At 44.2% G+C, this 22,927-nt stretch overlaps 1 protein-coding gene across 2 annotated transcripts in view; it reads right to left on the minus strand.

Moving 5' to 3' along the window:
- KCNK13 (potassium two pore domain channel subfamily K member 13) overlaps nucleotides 1-21,290 on the minus strand; it is an 84,461-nt gene extending 63,171 nt beyond the window's left edge. For both annotated transcript variants that reach the window (XM_063332263.1, XM_063332264.1), the window contains exon 1: nucleotides 20,660-21,290. In XM_063332263.1, the coding sequence (XP_063188333.1) occupies nucleotides 20,660-20,999 (340 nt within the window). In that variant the 5' untranslated portion in view covers nucleotides 21,000-21,290. The remainder of the gene's footprint in view (nucleotides 1-20,659) is intronic.
- Between the last annotated feature and the right edge of the window lie 1,637 nt (nucleotides 21,291-22,927).

Genomic DNA, 22,927 nt, shown 5'->3' on the forward strand with positions numbered 1-22,927 from the left:
CGTTCCAGGAGTCATGCAAAGACATGTCTGAACTCTCTTTACATCTCTCAACTTACATTTGCTGACTTTAATAGGCACTGGCAATTATGAATTATGTTCAAAATCACTAGTGGCGGTGCCTAATTCTATTGCATATGACTGAAGTAGCCTATCACCTGGGAAGTCAGAAGCTTCAACACTAAGTCCTCCTTGGCCACAGGGAGGTTTCATGCCTTGCTCTCATTCCCCAGAGCAGTATCTGAGCCACCACCTTGAACACAAGGCCGAGACAGAGCCTTTTCTCTCCCTTCTTAGGGAACCTGGGTCACGGCGTAGAGCCGTGGACATAGACGCTGCCAGGGAAGATAATGACTGTGTCACCTCTACTTTTTTTATTTTACCAGTGTAGCAAAGTCCTGACGCTGATTGTCACCACTTATGAATGCTGTTAAGGGCTCACCTTTCATATCTGCCCTATGAAAATGAGATTCTTCAGACGAATCTGCTGCCAGAAAAACTGCTCCTGTCAGCCCCTTAGCTTATCGCATTGGACAGTTGGCTCAGGTAAAGGCCCCTGGGGGCTTCTCCAGGGCTCTGTCCTAGAAGAGCACTCTTCAGAAAAGACAAGATCCATCCCAACGCAGCCTGAAAGCCTCAGTCACGCCTGTGTTGTCATCAGGGACAAGGTAATGGTCAGGAACGAATGAACAAGTAGACAATAGGGAAAGAAACGGGGGAAAACACGAAAGTTCAGGTGCAAAGTCTGTGGCAGTTGGAAGCGATTTTATATAAAGTGGAAAAAGCATCCAAATGAAACTGGTATCTGTTGGACTCTTGCTGTCATCAGACCCTACAGCTTTACGGAGTCCTGAAACAGAAAACAAGACCCAGAGAGGCTCTGAGGGAGATACACTTCTCTGAATGGACAAGTTGTAAACACCACATTCTCCACTTTAGAAATAAACTGCTGAACTTAAAAACGGTACTGCTACTGCTTCTATTTGGCCAAAACTGAATTAATGATTTTAGAAAACAAAACCTAACCACTTCAAGGTATTTCAGGGCCTGACCCACCTTATAGCACTAATTGTGCAGTGTTTAATTATCCATCTATTCTGTTGAGTATCTTTTTTCTATTACATTGCTTAGCTTTGTGGGATCTTGCATAGATTTACTTTTTTGGATGTGTTCTGAAAGGGCAAGCGCTAAAGACAGTAAATCACCAGAAAATCAATAGTCACATGGTTCAAAACTCTTTGCCTATTCTAAGTACTACAAAGTGGTATTTTATGTAATTGAGGCTTTTGCTTCTCTCTAAGTCTTTTGATCACTTCCTAATTAATGAAGTAATGACAACCAATTGTATTTACATCTGACACAAAGCATATTGTTAAAGGCTGTCATACCCACTTAACTTTTCTTGCATGTTAACACAATGTTGTAACCTTACCATTTTCTGCCTTTCTGCCTTACTGCTGCTGGGAGCATTAATCAGTAAAGTTATTCCATTTTAACGTTTTAATTAAGCGGCAATTAAATTGGAAGAACTGAAATGTCTGCGTAACTCAAGTCTCTCAGGATGCTTCTTCCAATTGAAGTCTACAAAAGACTGAAAACGCATTAGGATTCTGTTTTGCTATGGACAAAGCCTCATTAAAGCCACGAAAGGGAGCTACACACCTCTCTGCAGGGCTAAATCCACGTTTTCTCACTGATTTGAGTTATCTGTTCTCTGAGTCAGAGCCCTGCAAGAGCACAAGCCTCGGAAATGGTGGAGAAGGCCCACTTCACTTTCTTATGTTCACATCAATCGGCACTGTCAGATTTTTTGCCAACGAGAATTTGAATTTGGCTCTGTGGTTAGGGCAGAGGTTTCTGACATCCTCTATGGAACAAAAAAGTTTGCTTGTTTTCTCTGGATTCAAGTAAGATTCTGTTGGCCACCGCAGATGAACTTCACCAGGCAGAACAAACTGACTGCTCACCAAGTCCCATAATAGTTACTTGACATGAAGAAAAGCCCATGTTGCCAGATGCTTGATTCTTTTCTAATTTTAAAAATAGAATATCTTTTTAAAAAATGAAGAACAATAAGGGAACAAAGAAAGAAAATTACTTATATTCTAATTGTTTCTGTGTAGTTGAATTAAATAGGAATTTTCTAACAAAACATTTTTTCACAGGGAAATAACAAAGCATCAAACCCAAGCGCTCCACAGAAACATTATGGTTTTTACATATTTTTCCCAAAACAGAAACAGGATTCTGGCAATTGAGAAGCCATCTTCCTCAGTGGTCTGCTAAAGAGCCCTGGTTTCCTTGCATGTGGCTGAGAGACAGCCCCACGCTGTGGGTTGTCTGGTGCCAAGGGACCTGTAACCCCAAAACAACCTGTTGTGGAGCCAGAGGTTGAGGACAGCCTGGCTGTACTGGCGGCTCTTGGGCTCCCTTCCGCATGGGGATGAACTGCCCTTATTCTGGGAAAAGGTCTCCAACTGTCCCAAGGACAGAAGCTTTCCAGAAACCACTCTCCTTTTCAGATTCAGCGAGCGGAGTCCTTGGTGCACTTGGCAGGGTGTGAAATCCCTGACATTACATATCTGGCTGCTCCATGTTGCTTTGAAAAACGAGAGGGGAAAAAAAATATTCCTGCAGACAGCTTTTTGTATATGATCTGCAGAAACTTTTGGAGTCTCTGTGCAAATGGTCTCTCGAGCCTGAACCAGCTGCACCGGGTCACCTGCTGCCCCTATTTTGAACATGCTGCTATTGCGAACCATCCTCTAGCACTCTTAATCGAGCACTAACACTGTGTCCTGCGACAGTTCCAGAGTTCCAGCATTTATTCAGTGGGCCAATCACCAATTACTATCTAGTTTCTTCCTTAATAAAGTCGAGCGTCTGTTTTGTAAACAGTTCTGCTAAGAAACACATTCTCATTTTATAACTGGGTCTGTAATTCTGAATTACGCAGTAACGCTGCAGAAACGAAGTCACAGATATCCTACAGACCAATTTATCTTTTAAGGGTAGATAAAATGATGACCAAATGTTTGGATTTACATTATTCCTGGTCAGAAGCTGAAGTTCAGCTGGATTCAGGAGGAGACTGCCCCCTTAATATCCACCTCTTTGTAGCTGGTTATCTGCACTCCATGATTTTGGCATTACAGCAGGATACAGGGCTAGGGCTCACTAGGCATTACATGGAAAATAAGACTAGCAGAACAAAATGGAAGAATGAGGGATAAAATATTTTTGCAGAAAGCAAGTCCTTCCACGGGCCAAAAGGCGCAATCCCCTGGCAGTGGCAGAATAGTGGGCTCGATACTGTGGGACAGCAAGACAGATCCCACATCCCTGGTTACCGGAGACTCTTACGGCAGCCAGTATTAGATAAACGCTTCTACCTACTGCTTTGCTGAGAGCATCTTCCTTCTCACAAATTGTAGGCACCAATCAAGGCACAAAGGTTCAGTTTTTCCAGTTACAGAATTTGGGCAGGGTTCTGGTTAATTAAGGGTAATTGTCAAAACAGCACAGGGAGAGAAAAGGGGATGGCATTTCCAACCAAGACGCTGTTTAAGATGAAAGGGAAATAAATGATCTGATTTTAACGTTTCAGTCCAATCAGATGAGACTCCCCTGCTGTGGATACTTACTGTTTTCCTGTAAATTCATACCCCTTTACATTTATATTCCTTTCTTCCATAGCTATTTTAACATACAGCTTAGTCACCCAACCTTTCTAATACCACAACAAGGCAAAAAGCCGGCTTCTGATGCCCACTGCCTCCTCACTGCAGACAGTCGTACCACGGACCACTGGCCTGCACTGGGAGCACATGCTGGAAAATGCTTGACAAAGTTATAGAATCACAGAATGGCTGAGTTGGAAGGGACCTTCAAGATCGCCTAGTTCCAACCCCCTGCCCTGGCCAGGGACACCCCCCACTAGACCAGGCTGATCAAAGCCCCATCCAGCCTGGCCTTGAACACTGTGGGGCATCCACAACTTCTCTAGGCAACAAGTCAGAGCAGCTCTTCTTCTCACCCAGATTTCTTGCTTTGATTTTTCTCTATGCTGATCAGGTGCTGATTCTCTGTCAACTCTAAGATATCTCAAACTAATACTTAAAAGTGTTTTGTGCTTTTTTTTTTATTATTATTATTACTCATTATGTCAGGAGTTGACGTGATTTTGTCAGGATTGCAAACACTTGCCAATGCTCCCCCTTCAATCTGCCGGGGAGGCAATTCTAGGTATGAGACTGTTGTATCTCACAGCTCTAGCAGCAAATAAACACATCAGAAACTGAGCCGATATTTTTGTATGCTTCTGAGCTGCTCATTTTCATGCTAGATTTGGGCTACTCCCTATTACACTCTTCTTGTGCAACATGTTCTGTCATGGAAAAAATGATCCGTGTGCAACTGAAAGTGCTGATATAATGCATTGCTCTAAGAAAAAAAAAAACCAAAACCAACCAAACATAGATTGAGAAACACTACTTTATTCTAGCCAGCACTTGATTTACCCTAGTATGGACAGTTATACCCCAGATGATAGTTAAAGACCTTGCTTTACTGCAAGGGAACATTCTCCTGAGCGACCGGGTGGGGGGAGTTGTGTGTGAACGGCAGCAGGATCACCCCAGGGACCCCATCGAATTAGAGCAGTTTTGAATTCCAGCTAGGATTGCACAAGAGACTATGAGAAAGGATGCCGCAAAAGTATGCCGAATCAGTGGCAGTTAACACGCTTGTTCTGCCCTTTCCTCAGCCAGCTTTGGTGACTGCTTAATCACCAACCTGACTCTCTTGGAGCAACGTGGCTCCTTATCCTGCAGGAGAATTTTCTGCCACCAAGGTAGGTCCTGTCGGCGGCACTCACGGCGCAGCTATAGAGATGTGATCTAGGTCTCTGCAGCAAGGATTCTGCAGAAATCTGCGTAACTTTTTAAATCCTTGGGGAGGTTCCTGGCATGCTGGGACAGCGTGGGAGAAGGTTCTGAGCAGGACTGCCAGGCTGAAGCTGAGACAGAGGGAAGCAATGTATATAGAGAGATCATTTTTACTCTAACTAGGTTCCTGGTTCACGTTAGTTCCTTATTCAGGGAATTCTTACAATGGTCATAGGATGGGTCCCATCCCTATCCATACACACAGATGAAGTTTTAACTTCTGTGCGCTTGATCAGGATGAGACTATGCAAATTTTAAGCCTTTGCCACAGGCAAAAGAACACACCAACCGTGCCCACTCCAGGTGACTATATTTTCTACAAATGCTCAAAGTGATTAAAATGCTTTCCACCGAGGCGGTGAGAAGAAAAACAGGCATTCCCTGTGTGAAATAAACAGACAGACAGCATTAATGAATGGACCCTTTCATTACACTAAAGGTCTTTCCTCTTCAGGAACTACAAATATGCCAGTTATCAACAAAGGCTCAAGCTCTAAGTCCTTAATGAAGAAATGAAATGGCGTAGGAATGAGCAGCTGTGTGATGCCATAATTGTCATGTGCAAGGGGCGAAATCTACCTTAGGACTCATTAAAGCAGCCAGTCCAGGAACAAGCAAGCCAAAAGACTTTGGAGCATAGCTTCATTGTTGACAGTCAAGTGTCTACATTTAACATGCTCTTTAGCCAGATGGATGTCTTCAAAGTATCTGGAATGCCTGCAAATAAGGGACAAAGGCATTTAGCCTGAATAATAGTCGGTGGCACTAGTAGACAGCTAGATTGCTTCAGTTTGAGCAAGGGGCAGTGATACCTGTGCTGCTGCTCGTGACTCTAAGCCTGTGACCCTCATCCTCAACGCCTGCCAGCCCACTAGCCCCTTACGGGGAGGTCCTTTTTCTCTGCAGTTGCCTTGATCACTTCTGCTGGTCACCTCCCCCTCATCTCTGCCTTCTTGCTGCCCAGGCACCTGCTCTGAAGAGTGGTGATACCCAGCTGACTGCAGCTCTGCCTTTCAGCATGGAGGGAAGATTAAATGTAGGACCTTCCATCTTCTTTTCTGATGGGGGATGTAGGTTAATGAGACTCGGAAGTAACGGAAAAGAACTTTAGGAAGAGCAAATACATAAACTAGTATGAATGGATGATATTTTATGCATTTTATTCAATGGGAGCAAAACTTGATTTTTAAAGTGCAAGTCTACTCTGAAACATGACTTTGAAATCCCCTGGTAAACAGAGCAGATCTGTTCTGTGTGTATTTTGAGTTGTGCCAGTGTTTTCTTTAGGGTGAGAATGCTCTGTGGACAGGTGGTATAAAACATTGAATTCAGCCCCTTGAATGCTGGTAAGACAAAAAATTAACCTTAAAATTATCCGCCCTTCAGTGCAGCAGCCTCTTCAAGTTATGACATAGACTTGTAGACTAAATAAAATGTTATTTCACAAAACAGTATTTTGTCCTTGATTTGAGTAGCCAAACACTTTACAATCCACAGAGAAATGCACTGCAAAAGACGGCTTTTAAACTGATTGCAAACTCACCCACCTTGTTATTTCCATGCTCAACTTCAAATACAGCAAGAAAGCAGTTCCAAAGTTTCTGCAATAAAACCTCACCCAGTTAATTTCTTTTTCCAATACCCTCCTGAATCAGTTCTCTAAGCTGCAGACAATTCTTTCGGGGGGAGCGACAGAGAAAAAATACTGCTAACAAACAGGAGCGGGTCTTCTTGTAAAAGGACAATTTGCAAAGCAGTAACCCAGCTCTTGCTCCATAAATTACAAAGTATTTAGTATCTAGTTATGACAAGACTGTTACACGCTACCTCCTATTCCTCTGCTCTTTTAGATTCCAAAGAAAGAAACTGGAAGGAGCAAATGTGGGGAAACTTGAAATTGTCACCAATGGCCCTCAAGAGCAAATGAGCCTCAAGAGTAAATGTTTCATTTCTTTGCAGTACTTTAATACTAATAACTTCTGAAACACATTTCCTTCCAAAATTATTATTTTTTTTAGACTATCTAGGATATTGTCGCCAGCACTGAACTATTGCAGTCCTACCATAAAACAAGGCTGTAATGCAACAGTGAACAAAAACCCATGAGGTATCAGAGAATGGCATCAGAATACAGGGTCCAGCTGCAAATGCGGGGAGAATTCCTTATACGTACCTGTACTGGGGAGCATCCAAATTAGAATATGGGCAAGCCTAAAGTCTTACTCTTACAGAGGGTGCCGGGGCGGTTCCAATAACACGAGGCTTTGGTTTACAGCCCACCTGGCGGCATCCCTTTCAGCAGAAGGGTGTTTGAATTTGTGGTGAGGCAGCACTTCAGAGGAAGGAACGGCCAGTACTGCTCCCTGGAGCACGCAGGACAGTCTTAAGAACCTTCTCATTAAGCTACAGACCAGGCTTGCACCTGTTTACTCTATGAACGAGGAATATTACAGCCTCAGACGGACAATGCACACTGTAGTTCTTTGGGCAGATGAAAATTCCTATTTAAAGCATTATACATAAAAGATGAAAGGAAGAAGGGCAGCCTGTATAACAAAATTAACTCCTACTTAGAAAAAGAGAGAAACTGGCCATTACAAAATATAATTTTTCTTACAAGAAACAGCACCACAGTGCCACTGCACAGCATACAGGGAATGGAAAAAGAGATGTGATGTAGGGAGAATACAAAAGAAAGGAACAGAAAAAAAAAAAAGGAAGGAATTAATCCGCAATATGAAAGAAAAGTTGCATTTAAAGAGAAGAGTCAACCCTAACAGCACTATCCCGTTTATATTTTTACAGAAATAACTTCAGAAAAAAAATCAGTTTCTGCTTCTAACTGAACTAGAACATCTCCTTATTTTCCAAGCAATTCACGGAACATGCCAGTTTTGCCCTAACTACCTTTAAGATTTTTGAGATTGACTATACAAGTAACTTTATGTGTGTGCTTAAGAACACGGAATTCAGTTATCATGCCTGTTTGGTGGTAAGTATGATCCTCTACCAGAGAGGATGGGCAAAGCTCAGCTGTCTGTACAGGCTCCACATAAACTGCTGGCATAAATAAGAGAACCATGAGTACGGATGTACACAAGGAACAGCCTATTTTAGCAAGAAGGCTGGACAGCTGTTGCTGTGAAGTTCTGACTAATTACGGCAAAAGAGTGTTGCAGAAAAGTACAAAATGGATGCAAATACAGGCTTAAAATAGAAAACTTTTTTAGTCTGCATCTTTAGTACATTTAAATGTAATGTTTTGCTACTTGTTTTGCTTTTTTATGATGTTACAGTTTTACACTGAAGCAATACATACTTTCCACTTCTTTAGTTTTCTAATAACTAAAGACTATCAGATTTTCAGCAGAACTACTTTTTATTAAAAAGTGTCACACTTAAAATAGTCGTCATTTCTTTTGTGTGAATAAAATCACATCGGGGGTCTTATTAACATTCTTACTGCAAGAACAAAATCACCTCAAACTCAAAATTGGTTTGAGGTTGCATGAAGCCTGGGCTATATTTGCAATCGACAGCGCCTTCTGATATATTGAATTTTCACAAGTCAAGAAGACCGAAACACTTCCACAGGCTATATTCTTCCTTCAGGGATGGCAGTGTGAATCAATGGAACACTTACGCCACATGAACTCTCTAAAAATCCCAGTCTTATAATCCTAAATATTTTTTTTCTGTCTATCTAAATAATACAATAATATTTCAAAGAATACTGTTCATATATAAAAGTTTTTTTTTTACTTTTAATATTGAAACAATTCTGTTTTGAAGTATCTTTTACTGTGCTGAAAAAGCTCTAATATATTAACTGATGGTGCATCAATCCCCTGAACAAGTGCTTCACTTTATCAGCTGTAATAATTCCACTGAATAAATACTCTTATCCATATGAGCAAACATAAACAGTAATCGAAGCCTTTATTTTCAGTATTTTATATCTTGACTACAATATTCTAAAATCCAGTTAAGACAGTCAGCTAATACTGGGATTTAAGTTTGCAGCCCTTCGTCCCAGTGTTTATGATTTAATTAGCAAAACTTTCACATTCTTTTTACGTAAGTGGGCCAATCCAAGTTAAAATAATTATTGTATATGAATAACTATAATATAAATCATTAGTTGAACCAACTAGCTTTTAATCACTTAAGTCAACATAGTCTGTCTCTTTTTTTTTTTTTGAACAATCTCACGATTTGGTATACCTGGACCCTCTTTACTTCTGCCATTCATCCACTGGACAAACTAACACTGCTCCCATAATCAGCAACTAATTTGTTTAAATTAGTGTTTTCCTTTTCTCCATCCAACTTACCACAGAATCATAGAATAGTCTGGGGTTGGAAGGGACCTTTAAACGTCACCTAGCCTAACCGCCCCCAACTTATCCCACTTCATGGCACGTCTAATGTTCTCAGCCCTGATAATGCTTTTGCTTTCAATTAAAAAAAGTAATTTTCCCTCCAGGAAATAGGAAATCTTAGTACTGCATGTGTCACCAGTCAGAAAACCCTCGTTTGCTCTGTGCTCTAACATACAGAATTAATCTCCAGCTCAGCCTGTGGCACGCTCCTCAGGAAACTTCTGGCTTGGAAAATTAGAGATGATCAGAGGGCTGGGGCACCTCTCCTATGAGGACAGGCTGAGAGAGCTGGGGTTGTTCAGCCTGGAGAAGAGAAGGCTCCAGGGAGACCTTATTGTGGCCTTCCAGTATGTGAAGGGGGCTACAAGAAAGCTGGAGAGGGACTTTTTACAAGGGCATGTAGTGATAGGATGAGGGGTAATGGTTTCAAACTGAAAGAAGGCAGAGTTAGATTAGGTATTAGGAAGAAATTCTGTACTGTGAGGGTGGTGAGACACTGGAACAGGTTGCCCAGAGATGCTGTGGATGCCCCATCCCTGGAAGTGTTCAAAGCCAGGTTGATGGGGCTTTGAGCAACCTGACCTAGTGGGAGGTGTCCCTGCCCATGGTAGGGGCGTTGGAACTAGATGATCTTTAAGGTCCCTTCCAACCCAAACCATTCTATGAGAAGTACGTATTAGGCAGAAGTACCTAGTACCTATACCAAGGAGGAGATCTTTTCACAAGGTGAGCAGACTGGAGAGTGGCCTATCTGGAAAACAGACACATTCGCCAATCGTCCCATTGGGAGAAAGCCAACATCTACCAGAGCTTTCCTTTGCCTGGTATTTGTACGCTCAGTCTTTGCCAGGGAGCTGCAAAAGCAGCCATGAGCATGGTGCATTTCCTCATCTACTCGCCTTTCTGCAAAGGGCTGCAGTGTAAATAGCTTGGGGATGGATGCTGGGCAGTCCAGCACTGCCTGCGATGTTCCTTCCAATGTTCACCTAGTGATCTCAAAATATCTCCTTTGGACACACAGATCTCCTGCAAAGGTCCCTGCTGCATGCCCACTTGAAGGACTATGCTCCATTTTCAGCCATGCTTTGTGCAAAAAATGCCTTGGCTTGGGAGTGTATGGACTTTTAGAAAGTTTGTGCTAACTCACTCCTGAATATAGGATTTGGCCATCCAAATAATTTAGGCCTTTCAATAATTTCAAATTTTGAGACTTATCTGTGTCTGAAAGGTGGGATTTCACAGCAGTGGTCTCAGACACGTCCCGCTCTTATGAAGGCAAGGTCTGGGCATGCCTGGACACCTTCTTCCCTTTATTTCCCCCCATGGTTTCCCCTTGTTTTTTCAGGAAAACAATGCCAAGTGTAGAGCCCCGAAGTGAGCAGTGGTTTATTTTGTGAAGCCTCTCTTTTGACCAAGTGTCAGATGAAGGGAGGACTGGAGGACACAGTGGACAATATCCACTGCCCAGTTTAAATGGAATTTCATTGCCTCAATTCTTCATCTGCTGAGGACGGATAACAGTACTTCCCTCCTGCTCTTTGTGTCTAAGTCACACTGGTATATATGACACTAGCAGAAGGAGGTACGATTAATTACAACTGCCAAACTAGACACTTCCAGCAAAGTACTTAGCTCCTTACTTATCTCCGTACAGTTCTTCAAAGTAAAGATCTGTTTATTTTTAGCTATGGTTTTGATGGATCTTTTGGCACCCAGTTGTTCGTTGTATTTTTTCATTCCAGCGGCAGTAAAGATATTGTTATATCTGATTTCACTGCTTTAATTGCTTCTCAGTGCACGATCATTTCTATTTCAGGCTGTTTAAAAGTTTATTTAATTTGAGATGTATACTAAGCAGGGCAACATAATTGCACACGTCAAAGCCTGTTTCATCCTAATATTAAAATGTTGCTTTGATTTTCTGATGGTTTAAAAAAAATAAAATCTATGAAGTTACCCGTAAATTTGTCACAATTTTTGTTATCTGTTTTCTAAAAATACAAGTGAAAAATTGCCAAAGAACAAGACTCTATATGCAGTGTGCTGAAGGGTTATTATTTTTTTTGAGGATAACAGGGATAATGAATACATACTACCATAGAGCCTGGGGGAAAAAAGCTCTGACAGAGGCATAAAAAATGTCGTCTTGTCCATTCACTGCCCAGTGATGGAACTAAAGATTCTAGCGTCATTCTTGCGGGGGGTCTGGTTAACCTGGGTGTAAAAGACGCTGATGATAAAGTCTCTACAGCATTCCTCGGGAGACTGCACAACTGCTTCACTTTACTTAGTGTTAGGAAACTTCTTCTAATGTACAACCTGAATCTTCTTTGTTGCAATTTAAGCCAAATAACCTATGTCCTAGCTGTCATGCACTTAGAGAATAGTGTATTCAATCCCTCCTGCGTCGTATTTTCATATATTATGTTCTCCCTCACTGATGCCCTTCTTTGAGCTGTGCAAGTTCCTTGATTTTTTTTCCAATTTCTGCGTAAGTTCTGTTTTCTAGATGTCTGATGATACCAGTCATTTCCTTCTAGACCCCATTTCTACAAGTGAAGCAGCCCAAATCTGAAAACTGTATTCCAGACAATGCTTCCCAGTACAGCATACAGTGGAAATACTAAGCTGCAATCTTCCTCATACATTTCAATGTGGGTTTTTTTTAATTTTTTTACGAAGGCATAGCAACAGTTATGGACCAGACACAGGCGGCAGGTCCCTGCAGGACCCCATGAGACATCCTTCTATTCTGACAGAGATCCAGTGAAAACTAGCCAATGAATACCATTCCCAGCTGGTTCCATTGCTAATTCATCACAACCGCATCTCCTCAGGTTGCTTATCAAATGTGAGGCAATGTCAAAAGTTAGGCTAAAATCAAGATATCTGATATCAGTTGCTTATTTCTTATCCACAGGGCTAGTTACCTTGTCATACAATGAAATAAACTAAATTTGGCAAGATCTACTTTTGGTAATTTCATGTTGATCATTACTTGACTCCTTGTTTCCATTTTTATGTTTACAAATAGTTGATCTGATTACCCATTCAAGTAATTTTCAGTGAATTGAGGTTAAGTTGTTTGAGCTAGAGTTTTCTTTTTAAATTCCTTCTGTCATCATGCCTTTTTGAAAAACTGGCAAAACAGTTGCCATTGTAAGTTGCCTGGAATTTCAGCCCCTTCTATGAGTTGCCAAAGAGCTCCTTATCGCTTTAGTTATTTCTTTGAATATTTTAGAATGCAATTGAGTTGGCTTAAATGATTTGAAACGATCTGACAGATTTAGGGATTCTAACCCCCTCTTTTACTTTCCCCTTTATCACAAGTGTTAATTGTACCACGCCTCAGTTCAGAGTTGACCTTCTCAAGGAGACTGATGCAGAAAAAGGCATTAAACATTTTAGCCTTCTTGGAATCAGGAGTTGAGAGCTCTTCCTCTTTTCTATACAGCAGACCAATATTTTTCTTAGTCTTTCTCATCAGTATTATGCTGATGAATGAGTGAGTTCACATCACCCTTGAAACCCCTTGCTAATAGCATCACGTTTTGAGAGGCTGTTCCTGCATTTCCATATTATTCCTTTCACTTGTCTTCACCAATCTCATTTTCTATCCACTTCCTATATGCTTCCTTCTTGTGACTCAAATCAAGAACACTTAAAATTTAGACATGTTCGTCTTTTATTACAGTTCCTGTCCTCCTTCTACATTTGGATCACTTGAGCCAGCATCATTCATATCTTTTGTCCAGAAAACTGCTAGCCTGCCTTTACTAATTTTTTCTTTAGCTTTGCTTCCTCTGAGATTGCACACTGCAGATCTCCAAGTTGATTAAAAGTTTTGCTCTTGAAATCCCCTGGTTTTCCTCCTCCTCTTCTAAAGAATAATGAACTCTGCCACTCTCTGGTCACAGAAGTTGCCTTCTGCACTTCCACTGAAACTAGGATAGAGTCAAATCCAGAAAGGTTTCCTTTTAAGTAAGTTGCTTTTATTTTTCAAAAACTCCCAGTGCTCCTCTCCCAGTGCATACACCTGTAAATAGATAAACCCCCTATTATGTTCAAGTCATGCCCTGGACAATCTTGCCAGCTCTTCACAAAAAACCTAATCCAAATCTTCTTGAGAGGGTGTAACTGTTAAAATAATTTCCTTTACAGACTTCAGAGTGCTTTTAACTACTTACTGACCTCATTTAAGAGAGAGAGAACCTGTGGCAGAGAAGTTATCGTCAGTGTTGCGAAGTGCTGTGCTGACTTGGTTCTGCTACTGCCTGGGTGCCCACCTCCAGATTTCTAGGGTGGGATTTATTTCACCTAAATTTTGACACCAGCAGTATAACTATCTACCTTTGCACTTGGCACCTCAGCTTTTTTTTTTCTGGTCAGGGCAGGGGAACAGACACATTAGGATGTATGAATTCATCTGACCTGGTTTAGATATCTTCTGTAAAATTGGATGTGAAGACTCTTGCACTAACAGAAGTAATAAAATTTACATGGGAGAACTGACTTGGCCTTTCCCCTAACCTGGTGGGTTACAACCATGTGGTTTAACCTTGTGTTTTAACCACTGTCCAAGAGAGAACATGCTAGGCTATCACTCCTGTACCTTTTCTAGATCTTGCTTGTAAAAGGATTTCCAGGTTGATTTAATTCTGTACTTCCTTTTTATTATTACATGGCTTACTTTGAAGATTTCTACTTCATTCTGCGTATAGCAGAGACTGGTGGCCATCTGGTCATTATAACCGCCGTTCTCCTTTTCGCATTTTTTCCTACATTTTTGCTTTATACAGATCTGTCATATATTACAGAAACCTTTCAGTAAAGTTTATAGTGAACCTGCAACTTCCCTAAAGCATCAGCCTAAGCACCCCTTATTGGCAAACACAGTATCAAAGTATCAAAATGAGAGAGGAAACATGCTTCCGTTTTTTCCTTTTTTCACTGTGCCAACTCCCTGCAGGTCAAATAAACCTCCTTGTTCTTCGCTGCCTCTAATTTCATTGTTTCTGGCTGCTGTCTGTTTCCTCTTGTTGGCACGGGGCAAGCCTTGTTGTTCCTCTTTCTTTTCTAGCTCCACTTTTAAGACATCTATTTCTCCTATTGTGGGAGAACATCAGACAGACGTCCTAAGACATCTATTCCTCCTCTCCTATAAGACATATTTTTTTCATCTTTAATTAAAATCCTCTGTGCAGTCCTCTTAAGGCAAACGCTACATTATTTGGAAAAAAAATTAAACCCTGTTCTGTTCTATTTACACAACGAAGGACAGCAGGATTGTTTCAATACCTTCTGAAAAAAAGCCTCCAAAGCAATCAGGGTAACATACTTTTTTTTCATTTTGTTTCTTGCATATCTGTGAAATATTTCAAAGCACAATGTTCCCTTCTAAATTTCATCTCCTTGCTCAACGTTGCTTACTCAGCCAGATGCACTTTTCACTTTTAAGTTACCACAGTTGTCGATACATCATTACTGCAATGACATTTTTATGAAGTTTTCTTGTATACTATTTCTGCCCATCAGAATTCCTAGTCTTCTGCACTGAAACTAGAGATCTCTGAATATTTTGTCATCGTGGAAACTAATTATCATTTTTAAGGTATCCCAAAAGCAGACATGACATTCAGTAACCTGTATTTCACTTTTTCAGGCTACAAGTAGAATATGCTTGTCAAGTCAGAGATTGCAGGATGTGGTACATTAAAGGGAAAGAGAGAGTGGGTGTCACACTAACTCAAGGAGTCATGACCTGCATTGATATTTGGGGTATTCCTATACTTTTGGCCACTTTACAATAGAAGAAAACATGGAAACCATCAATACGTTACCTCCAACAGAGCTTGCTGGAACTAAATGTTTTCTTCCTAATTGTTTATCTGAAAGAGAATCTGAACATCCTGGTGCAATCTTTGCTCTTCTGCTGATGAGTATGGCAAGACAACAAAATGGACTTTATATCCAGGAAAGGACTCAAGAGGCTTAGTGGCTCCAGGAATGTGATCCAGTCCTTGCGTGCTCTGATTCCGTACATCATACCAGGGAGAAGGGAGGCACCTCAGAAGGAGCTCTTCACAGGAATGTCTCCATCACTGAGAGTAGCCTTGGTGACAAGCATCTTGGCATAAGGAAAGGATCCATAAAACTGAACATTATGTACACATTGCCCTCCACTAAATGCAGCCTTCATCAAGAACCAGCAGAATGTGAGAGCCGTGGTCACTACAGGGAATCAAAACCCAAACTCCCCTTCTTGTGGCAGAACTGCAATCACTATGCTTTTATTCAACAGCTGCACACCACTGTTTTTAAGGAAAAGAGGGATCTCTTTAAAACAAATGTACAGGGGGTTGCATCTGGGACAGGATTCAGGGTTTGATGGTGTCTTCTGAAGTTTACGATTAGGCAACTGACAGGGACAAGAACGACAATACATTTTATGGGCATAAAAATGAGCTTAACCTCTCTGAGTCAAAGAACAGTTTTATTCTCACTGTTGGGCTGGATAAAGTAAAGCAGAGAGATGACACTTACACTTTATTAATGAATGAGGGGCACAGCTAGAAGCATTACTAAAAGCACTGACTTGTATTGCTTTCCTCTAAATGGCAGGACACGCTTGCCGCATATGTACAACCTTCTTGAAGTGTCAGCTCACCAAGAGGAAAGAGAAGACCAGAATCTATGATTAGAAAAAAACAGCAACTGAATGAATCCATGAAAAAGAAAATGCTAGCTCCTGGGAGCTTATCTCATTGTCCCACCTGGGATTACAGAGGCCTGGTTATGGCTCAGTGGCTAAAGCAGGTCGTTTTGAATTATTAGGGCTGCTTGCAGCATAAATAATATTTAAAGAAGAAAAATGTTAGCTAGGACAACAACGCAGTTTGTGCTGTACAAGTTCAAATAATTCAGGCATGGTACGGTTAGGTAATGGCTCATCCTTTGGTCTCTGTGACACCAGGAGTAAGCCAGGCCCTTGGCCCCGGGTGGAACATTCAGCACAGCTGCCACCCTTTGTTCACTCCATGTATGGTGAAGACGAGGTGAGATGAAGGCTACAAGCAGTAGGCCAGCTCCCTGGTGGTTTGCTGGGCATTGTTCCACACAAGCCGTAACTCCACTCCGTAGCAGGTACTGCATTTACACAGGTGAAAATGAGGGAAACCGGCCCTTTCTCCGGCACTGATCAGCGCTCCCTCCTTCGCTCCGCGCCAGACCGCTGTAACGTGGGCAGTGCGGCTGCCTCACCCTGTGAAGAATTCCCTGTAAGCAAACGACGCGCCCCTCAGCAACCCTCTCCAGGCTGCTTAAAGGAGATGCTGCAACTCCTTCTGCCCCTTCTGCACAATACGCCGTGTGGCTGCTTGTCACGCTCTACAGTAAAAATCTCACCCTTCACTCCAGGAAATTTTACCTCTTGGGCCTCAGATTTGTCCATCGGTGGACAAATCTCTTTTCTCACCTTTCACCAAGACTTTATAGCCCCAGCCCAACATGCTGCAGCTTCCCGCAGAGAAGAAGGATGCAAATTTTGATAATTTCTCCAGAAAATGTACCTCGTTTTGCAAAGATGGCAGAATTTCCTCCTTTGCCTCACTGCTTATAAACAGCTCACACAGAAAACACAAGAGGCAATGAGCACATTTCTACGCAAAAGGGACACCATATTATGTGACGAAGGGCTAATCGGAAACCAAAGTGGGCTTACAGAGGAGCCCGCTTACACCCATCGAGATCCTCCCTGCGGGTTAGAGTTAGGCATCTGCCTCCATGGGATGAAGAGGCTTCAACCCTGTCTTCTTCCTTTGGTTCACTACCTAGTCAAGGTAGTCTCCCGGTTGGGCAGGCAGTATTTGTGGCTACCTTCTTACATTCCTGATGTTTCCAGTTATTGTAGGTAAACTTAGTGCTTACTGCTGGATCACACCAAGCAAACGGCACATCTAAATTCGGACGTACAGACTGAGCAGTGATAGGAATAAACACTTTTATGGAACAAAATCTAAATTACTGAACTGAAAAAAAGACAAGTTATGTCTTTTTTGTTAGTTGAGCTCTGTTTAGCTTTGTATTCTCTTCACAAATGAAAATAGGCTGGTTATATATAGTTTTGACTTCTTGACTTGATGCACTCATATCATGCTCTGATATCTAGGTGACAAACATTTTACGTGAATCCTGATTAAAAAGACAGTATTATTCCCTTAGGTATTGCAAAGCTCTCTTCTTTCCTCCCAAAGCCAAAAATACGTGATAGTATTTCTCACTAGCTAGAGTACAGAAGGCAATTGATGCTACAGGTAATGTCTGAGTAATGCTTTAGCAGTATATCGGAGTGGTTAAGTTCACCTTATTTACTGCAGGAAAAAAAAATACTCTGGTAGAGTAGCAAAATAATTTCCACTATGTAAAAGAGAAAAAAAAATATAAATTTTACAGAAGAAATAAAAGATGACTGCTTTTACAACAGTTTAGCTGCTAGATCAAAAGCTTCTATACCAATATATAGTACTGAGAGTGGAAGGTTAGATTATATTAGGAATATGTCATAAAAGTACGTATTCCTGAACAAGTGCTTTGAATTGAAGGCACCAAATTTTCTTTAGCTGTAGAAATGTATATAGACACCAGAAGTACTGACTAAATAACACATGAAATAATCCTTCCACTTTCCTCAGGACTAGCAAGGTCGCAACTGGAGTAATACATTAATTTTGGGGCACTGTACTGGGACACGAAAGAAGATGTGGACCATTCGGAAAGGGGCCAAGAAGAGAGCAAAAATATTGATTTGAGATGTGTAAAACAAAATCTATTCTTAGGACCTCAGAATGGTTGATAAAAACGAGTGTGTGTTTGCAGAGCCTGCAGAACACCCCTGCCTGGCACAGCTGAGGGGACGTGGCCAAAGAACAGCAGTTTTGTGAATGTCCGGAGGGCCCAGCCCGCCAAGATAAAGACCCGAAATGCACAATCAGTCCCACAAAGCAGCAACGCTACTGAGACTAAGGAAGAGGGATGCCGCGATTGAAAATGTGCAATGCCACCGACGGGATTAAGAAAGCACGATGGAATTGATAAAAGACACTGAGAAAGTGACACCATTGATAAGGCCAAGAAAGAGCAAGGCCAGGTCAAAAGAAGGGACAAGATGTAAATCCCCAAAGTCTCCAGACCATACACAAACTGAAGGGAAAAGGGTTCTTGAAAACATTTTCTGCAGAAACATTGATGAAGCTCTAAATTGTGGGCAACGGAAATCAGTAAAACCAGAGAAATTACCAGAAAGTGTGCGTGGGTAAGTGGATTGCTTGTGTTTGCAAGCAGATACGGTTAATAAGACCACAGATACTCTTCTCCCCTTAACAATCTCACGTATATAAGATAAATATTAATGCTAAGAACTACTGATACCAGTTAACACATGTGAGAAGTACCGCAAAGGGAGGTTACAACATTGTGGCTTTCTGAATCGAAAGAAGCCTGAAGGGACACAGGACAATGGCCTTTGAGTACCTAAGAGGCCCTTCTCTAGGTATGAAGGATCGTAAGACAAAAAAAAAGCAAGCCACTGAACTGCAGTAAGGTAGTGTCCTGGTTTGAGGACAATAAAAACGATGACAAACCAGGACAGGTAGACGGCAGGAAAGCCTTTTTTTCTGGTGAGGATAATAATGCACAAGGCTGGATTCCTTGTGGAAGTTGTGGGATCTCCGACAGTGCAGGTTCAAAGTGGCAGCTTGGGCAAACATCTATCAGGAAAAAAAAAAAAAGTCACATATAATTGACCTCCTCTAAGAACAGAGGTGGACCACGTAGACTTTGGAGATCTGGTCCCAGCTCTCTTTACTACGATTTTATGGCTGTAGCAAATGTCAGCATCAACGCTGTATTTTGATCATACAAGAAGGACACCATGTTACAATGGCAAACAAACTACAGCTGTTCGCAAAAATGAGCTCAACAAAGTTATAAGTTACTTTAAATTACCAGATCAGCAGAACATTTAAGCATAGTTCTTAAGTCTGACAGACTTAAGGTGTAAGGACGTAAAAACACCCAAATCTTGATGCCCCGAGGAAATAAAAAAGCAGCCTGATGACACCTTTCACAAGAAAATTAACTCCAGACCTAAGAAACTCAGTATTGGGGAGAGGTTGAGCAGAACGAACGGAAAGCATCAGGTATTCTACAAACTGCAGGACAGCACAAACTCTCACACGTCCCACATACAGCCAGGCATCTCAAACCTCCTCTTTAGGCAACAAGCCTCAACGGAGATTTCCCGAAGAACTGCACTTGGTAATTAGTTTCACACGTCGAGGGAGACTGATGTGAATTGGAGATACCATCACTAAGACTTAGTGACCCCATTTGTCACAGTGGTAAATGCACAGAAGATTGCCTGTCTTTTAAAGAAAGCAATCTCCGTTTCTCCGGGGCTTTTAGCTGTCCGCGGCCGCCTCAACGAAGCCTGTCTGTTGACACCCCCGGGCTCCCTGGGGTGCTTATGTCAGTTCCTGCTGCTTGTCCCTTTTCATCTCCATGTACTCTCGTCCACTCCCCCCCTCCCGGAATGCCTATTCAATATCACCTTCCCCTGAGGGCTCCTTCAACCTGAACAAACTTGGGTTTTTTTTTTTCAGAACCGAAATAAGCAGCGCCCGCCGACTTGTTGATTCTGCCTCAGAAAGCCAGAAGAGCGAGAAGGTGAGTGGTTTGAAACGCAGCCTTTCCAAGTTCTACACTTTGCAGCTGGACGCTACAAAATCTATTTTACAGTTCTTGTTAAGACCAGACTAGATCCTCAGAAAGGTCCCTTCTGAGCTTACAGCCTTATGAAGCCACCTACCTCCAGATCTAAGGGACTTCCCAGAATTTAAAGACATAGGGCGTTTGTTTAAAGCTTTCGGCTTTGGGTGCGACTGTTCTCTCACAAAGTCTGCCACCGCACGCCGAAGCCAGGTTCCTCCGCTCAGGCAGGCGAAACTCCCGGGGAAAAGCCTGTCAGCCGCTGCCCTGCCCTCCCGGAGGGCGACCATCCCGCCGGGCTACCAGCCCTCGGGCTTCCAAGCGCTTCTGGGGCGCTGAACAGGGGAGCGCTTTCACAAGCGTAGCGCTTCCCTCTTGGACGGGAGGAAGGGGGGAAAAAGGAGCAGCGAGGAGACAGGACCGTGCCCGGCACCGGCACGAAGCCCTCTGCCAACGCGGGGAGCCGGGCAGGAGGGAAGGGGCTGCGCACCCCCGGCCGCCCTCGCCCCGCCGCCGCCGCCCCGACCCCCGCCCGCCCCTCCGCGGCCGCCGGCGCGTCCCGCCGCTCACCGATCGTGGAAACGACGGTGCCCACGAAGTAGAAAGCGCCGGTGAAATCCCACCGGGGTCGGATGTCATCGACGCGGATGCCGGCCACGCTGGCCTCCTCGTACTCCCGGAGGAAGCGGCGGAGCTCGGCGCGGCTGAGGTTGTGGCGGCGGGTGAAGTTCTCCAGCCGCTCCTCCCAGCGCTCCTTGGCCTCCCGCTCCGTGGGCAGCTCGATGGCCGAGAAGACGGCGGCGCCGCACAGCATGTAGAGCACGATCAGCACCGCCAGCAGGAGGAACCGCGCGTTGTCCGCGTTCAGGCGACCCGCGCTGGAGCAGCAGCAGCCGCCGCCACACGCCATCCTCCGCCCCGCGGGACCGCGACGCCGCGCCGCCACCCTACGTCGGGGCCCTCCCGCCGCCGCCGGGCATCACGGCGCCGCCCGCCAGGCGTGCGCGGGGCCGCGGGCGCTGAGCTCAGGGTGCCGCCGAGACCGGCGGCGGCGAGCGGCGCTCCAGGGAGCCGGCCGGTACCTCCGCCCCGGGGGCTGGGCGCTGCCCCGCCGCGCCCGCCACGGCCCCGCGGCGGAGGGACTGCGGCTCATCCTGCGGGCGAGGGAACAGCCCGTCCCGTCCCGCAGAGCCCCCTCAGCCCCGCCGTCTCCGCCGGTTTCATATCCCCCTTCCTTCCCCCGCCCCGAGCACGTCGGAGCGGGGCGCAGGGACAGGCACCGCCAGGCGCCTCCTGCCTGCCGGGGGGGGAGAGGGGGGCGAGGCGGGACCGGCGGCAGCTCGCCCCGCCGCAGCTCGTCCCGCCGCCCTCCTCTCGCCCCGGGCCGGCCGCGCCATGGCCACCCGAGGGCAGCTCGGCTCGAGGCGCGGCCGCGGCCCCCGAGGGTCCTCCCGGGGCTCCGGGCGGGGCGGGACGGCGGAGGGCGGCTGCCCCGCGGCTTCCACCCCTCAGAGGGCCGGCCCGAGGCCCGACCGCCCGCGGGGGGCTGCCGTCCGCCCCCGGCCCCCTCCGCCCAAGGTGACGGGGCGTCTGGCAGCCACCAGCAGTCAACGAGTCAAAATCTACAGGTGGTGACATGCCCCTGCTGGCGAAGCAAGAAAAACTACCCCCTTTGGCCAAAAGAGGGCACCTCTCTCTCTACAGGTCCGGTTGCTGATCGCCGCCTCGACCATCTCCACCCTCCAAGTCTGGGGAGTCGAAGGGGAATTGTGTGTGGAAGACAGCGGCAGCTCTCCGGCTGCAATGGGGTGGAAAAACGCGTTGTTTTCAGGGTCGAGGAGCTCTCGATCCAAACCTTCTGGAAAAATCATTGTTACTATAAAAAGAAAAAGCTAAACTCAACAATATCTGGCAATCGCTGCAGTGCTGAATTCTATTTTAAAATGATTGGGAGCTAGAAATCAGCTCTGTAAAACATATTAGTGTATAAACATTCTTTCCAGTGAAAGACAACCTACATGTATTTTGTTTTAGAAAGCAGGTTAATGAGGTACTACTACAACATTTACTTCCCCTCCCCCCATTTTCTATTAATTATGTTGCAGTTAAAATGCAATGGGAACTAACAGTAATATCTTAGTAATTACAAATCTCCCTTAACTGTAGATAATCGTATACTTAGTGTAAGGGCAACTGATGGTCTCACAGCCTGGGGTGTGTTTGTATTTTGGGTATTGGTCTGACTCCTGGGGGTGGCCTGTGGGCAATTCTGCGCTGATGTTCAAGAGATGACCCCCAACGACACGGCAGCGAATCTGCACGGCACAGAGAGAAGCCAAGTCCTTTTCCCGTGTTACACAGTACACCAACAGCCGAGGATGAACGGGACTCACGCTTCCTCTTTGTTTTTTCCTATTTGTTGTTGTTGTTCACAGGTGATAGGCAACGCACCGTGTTGCAGCATTTTATTCCCTCCTCATTAGTCTTCAGCATAGACTGACATACGGCAATTAAAATTAGCAGCAATGCTGGGAAACAAACAGCCAAAAGAAGAGGAAGACGAGACGCCAGTCAAACTAACCAGACTTTGTGCCAAGTGCTAAAGGTAAGCACACGCTTCCGTAAAAAAATGCTGGTGTATCTTTAAAATTATTGATAGTTCCTCTTAGAGGAAGAAAACCCCTGTCTTTCCCTGCTTTGCCAGTCTTTGCCAGCCAGAAAGAAGGTGAATCTAAATCAGCGCTCTCCCAGCCAGCAGAGGCAGCAGAACGGACTGAGCCCCCTCAGTCCCCAGTGACGTCTCCATCCATCAAAGTTGTTCTTGGGTGGCTTGGATTG

The sequence above is a fragment of the Chroicocephalus ridibundus genome, chromosome 4 (assembly GCF_963924245.1).
Source record: "Chroicocephalus ridibundus chromosome 4, bChrRid1.1, whole genome shotgun sequence".
Lineage (NCBI taxonomy): Eukaryota > Metazoa > Chordata > Aves > Charadriiformes > Laridae > Chroicocephalus > Chroicocephalus ridibundus.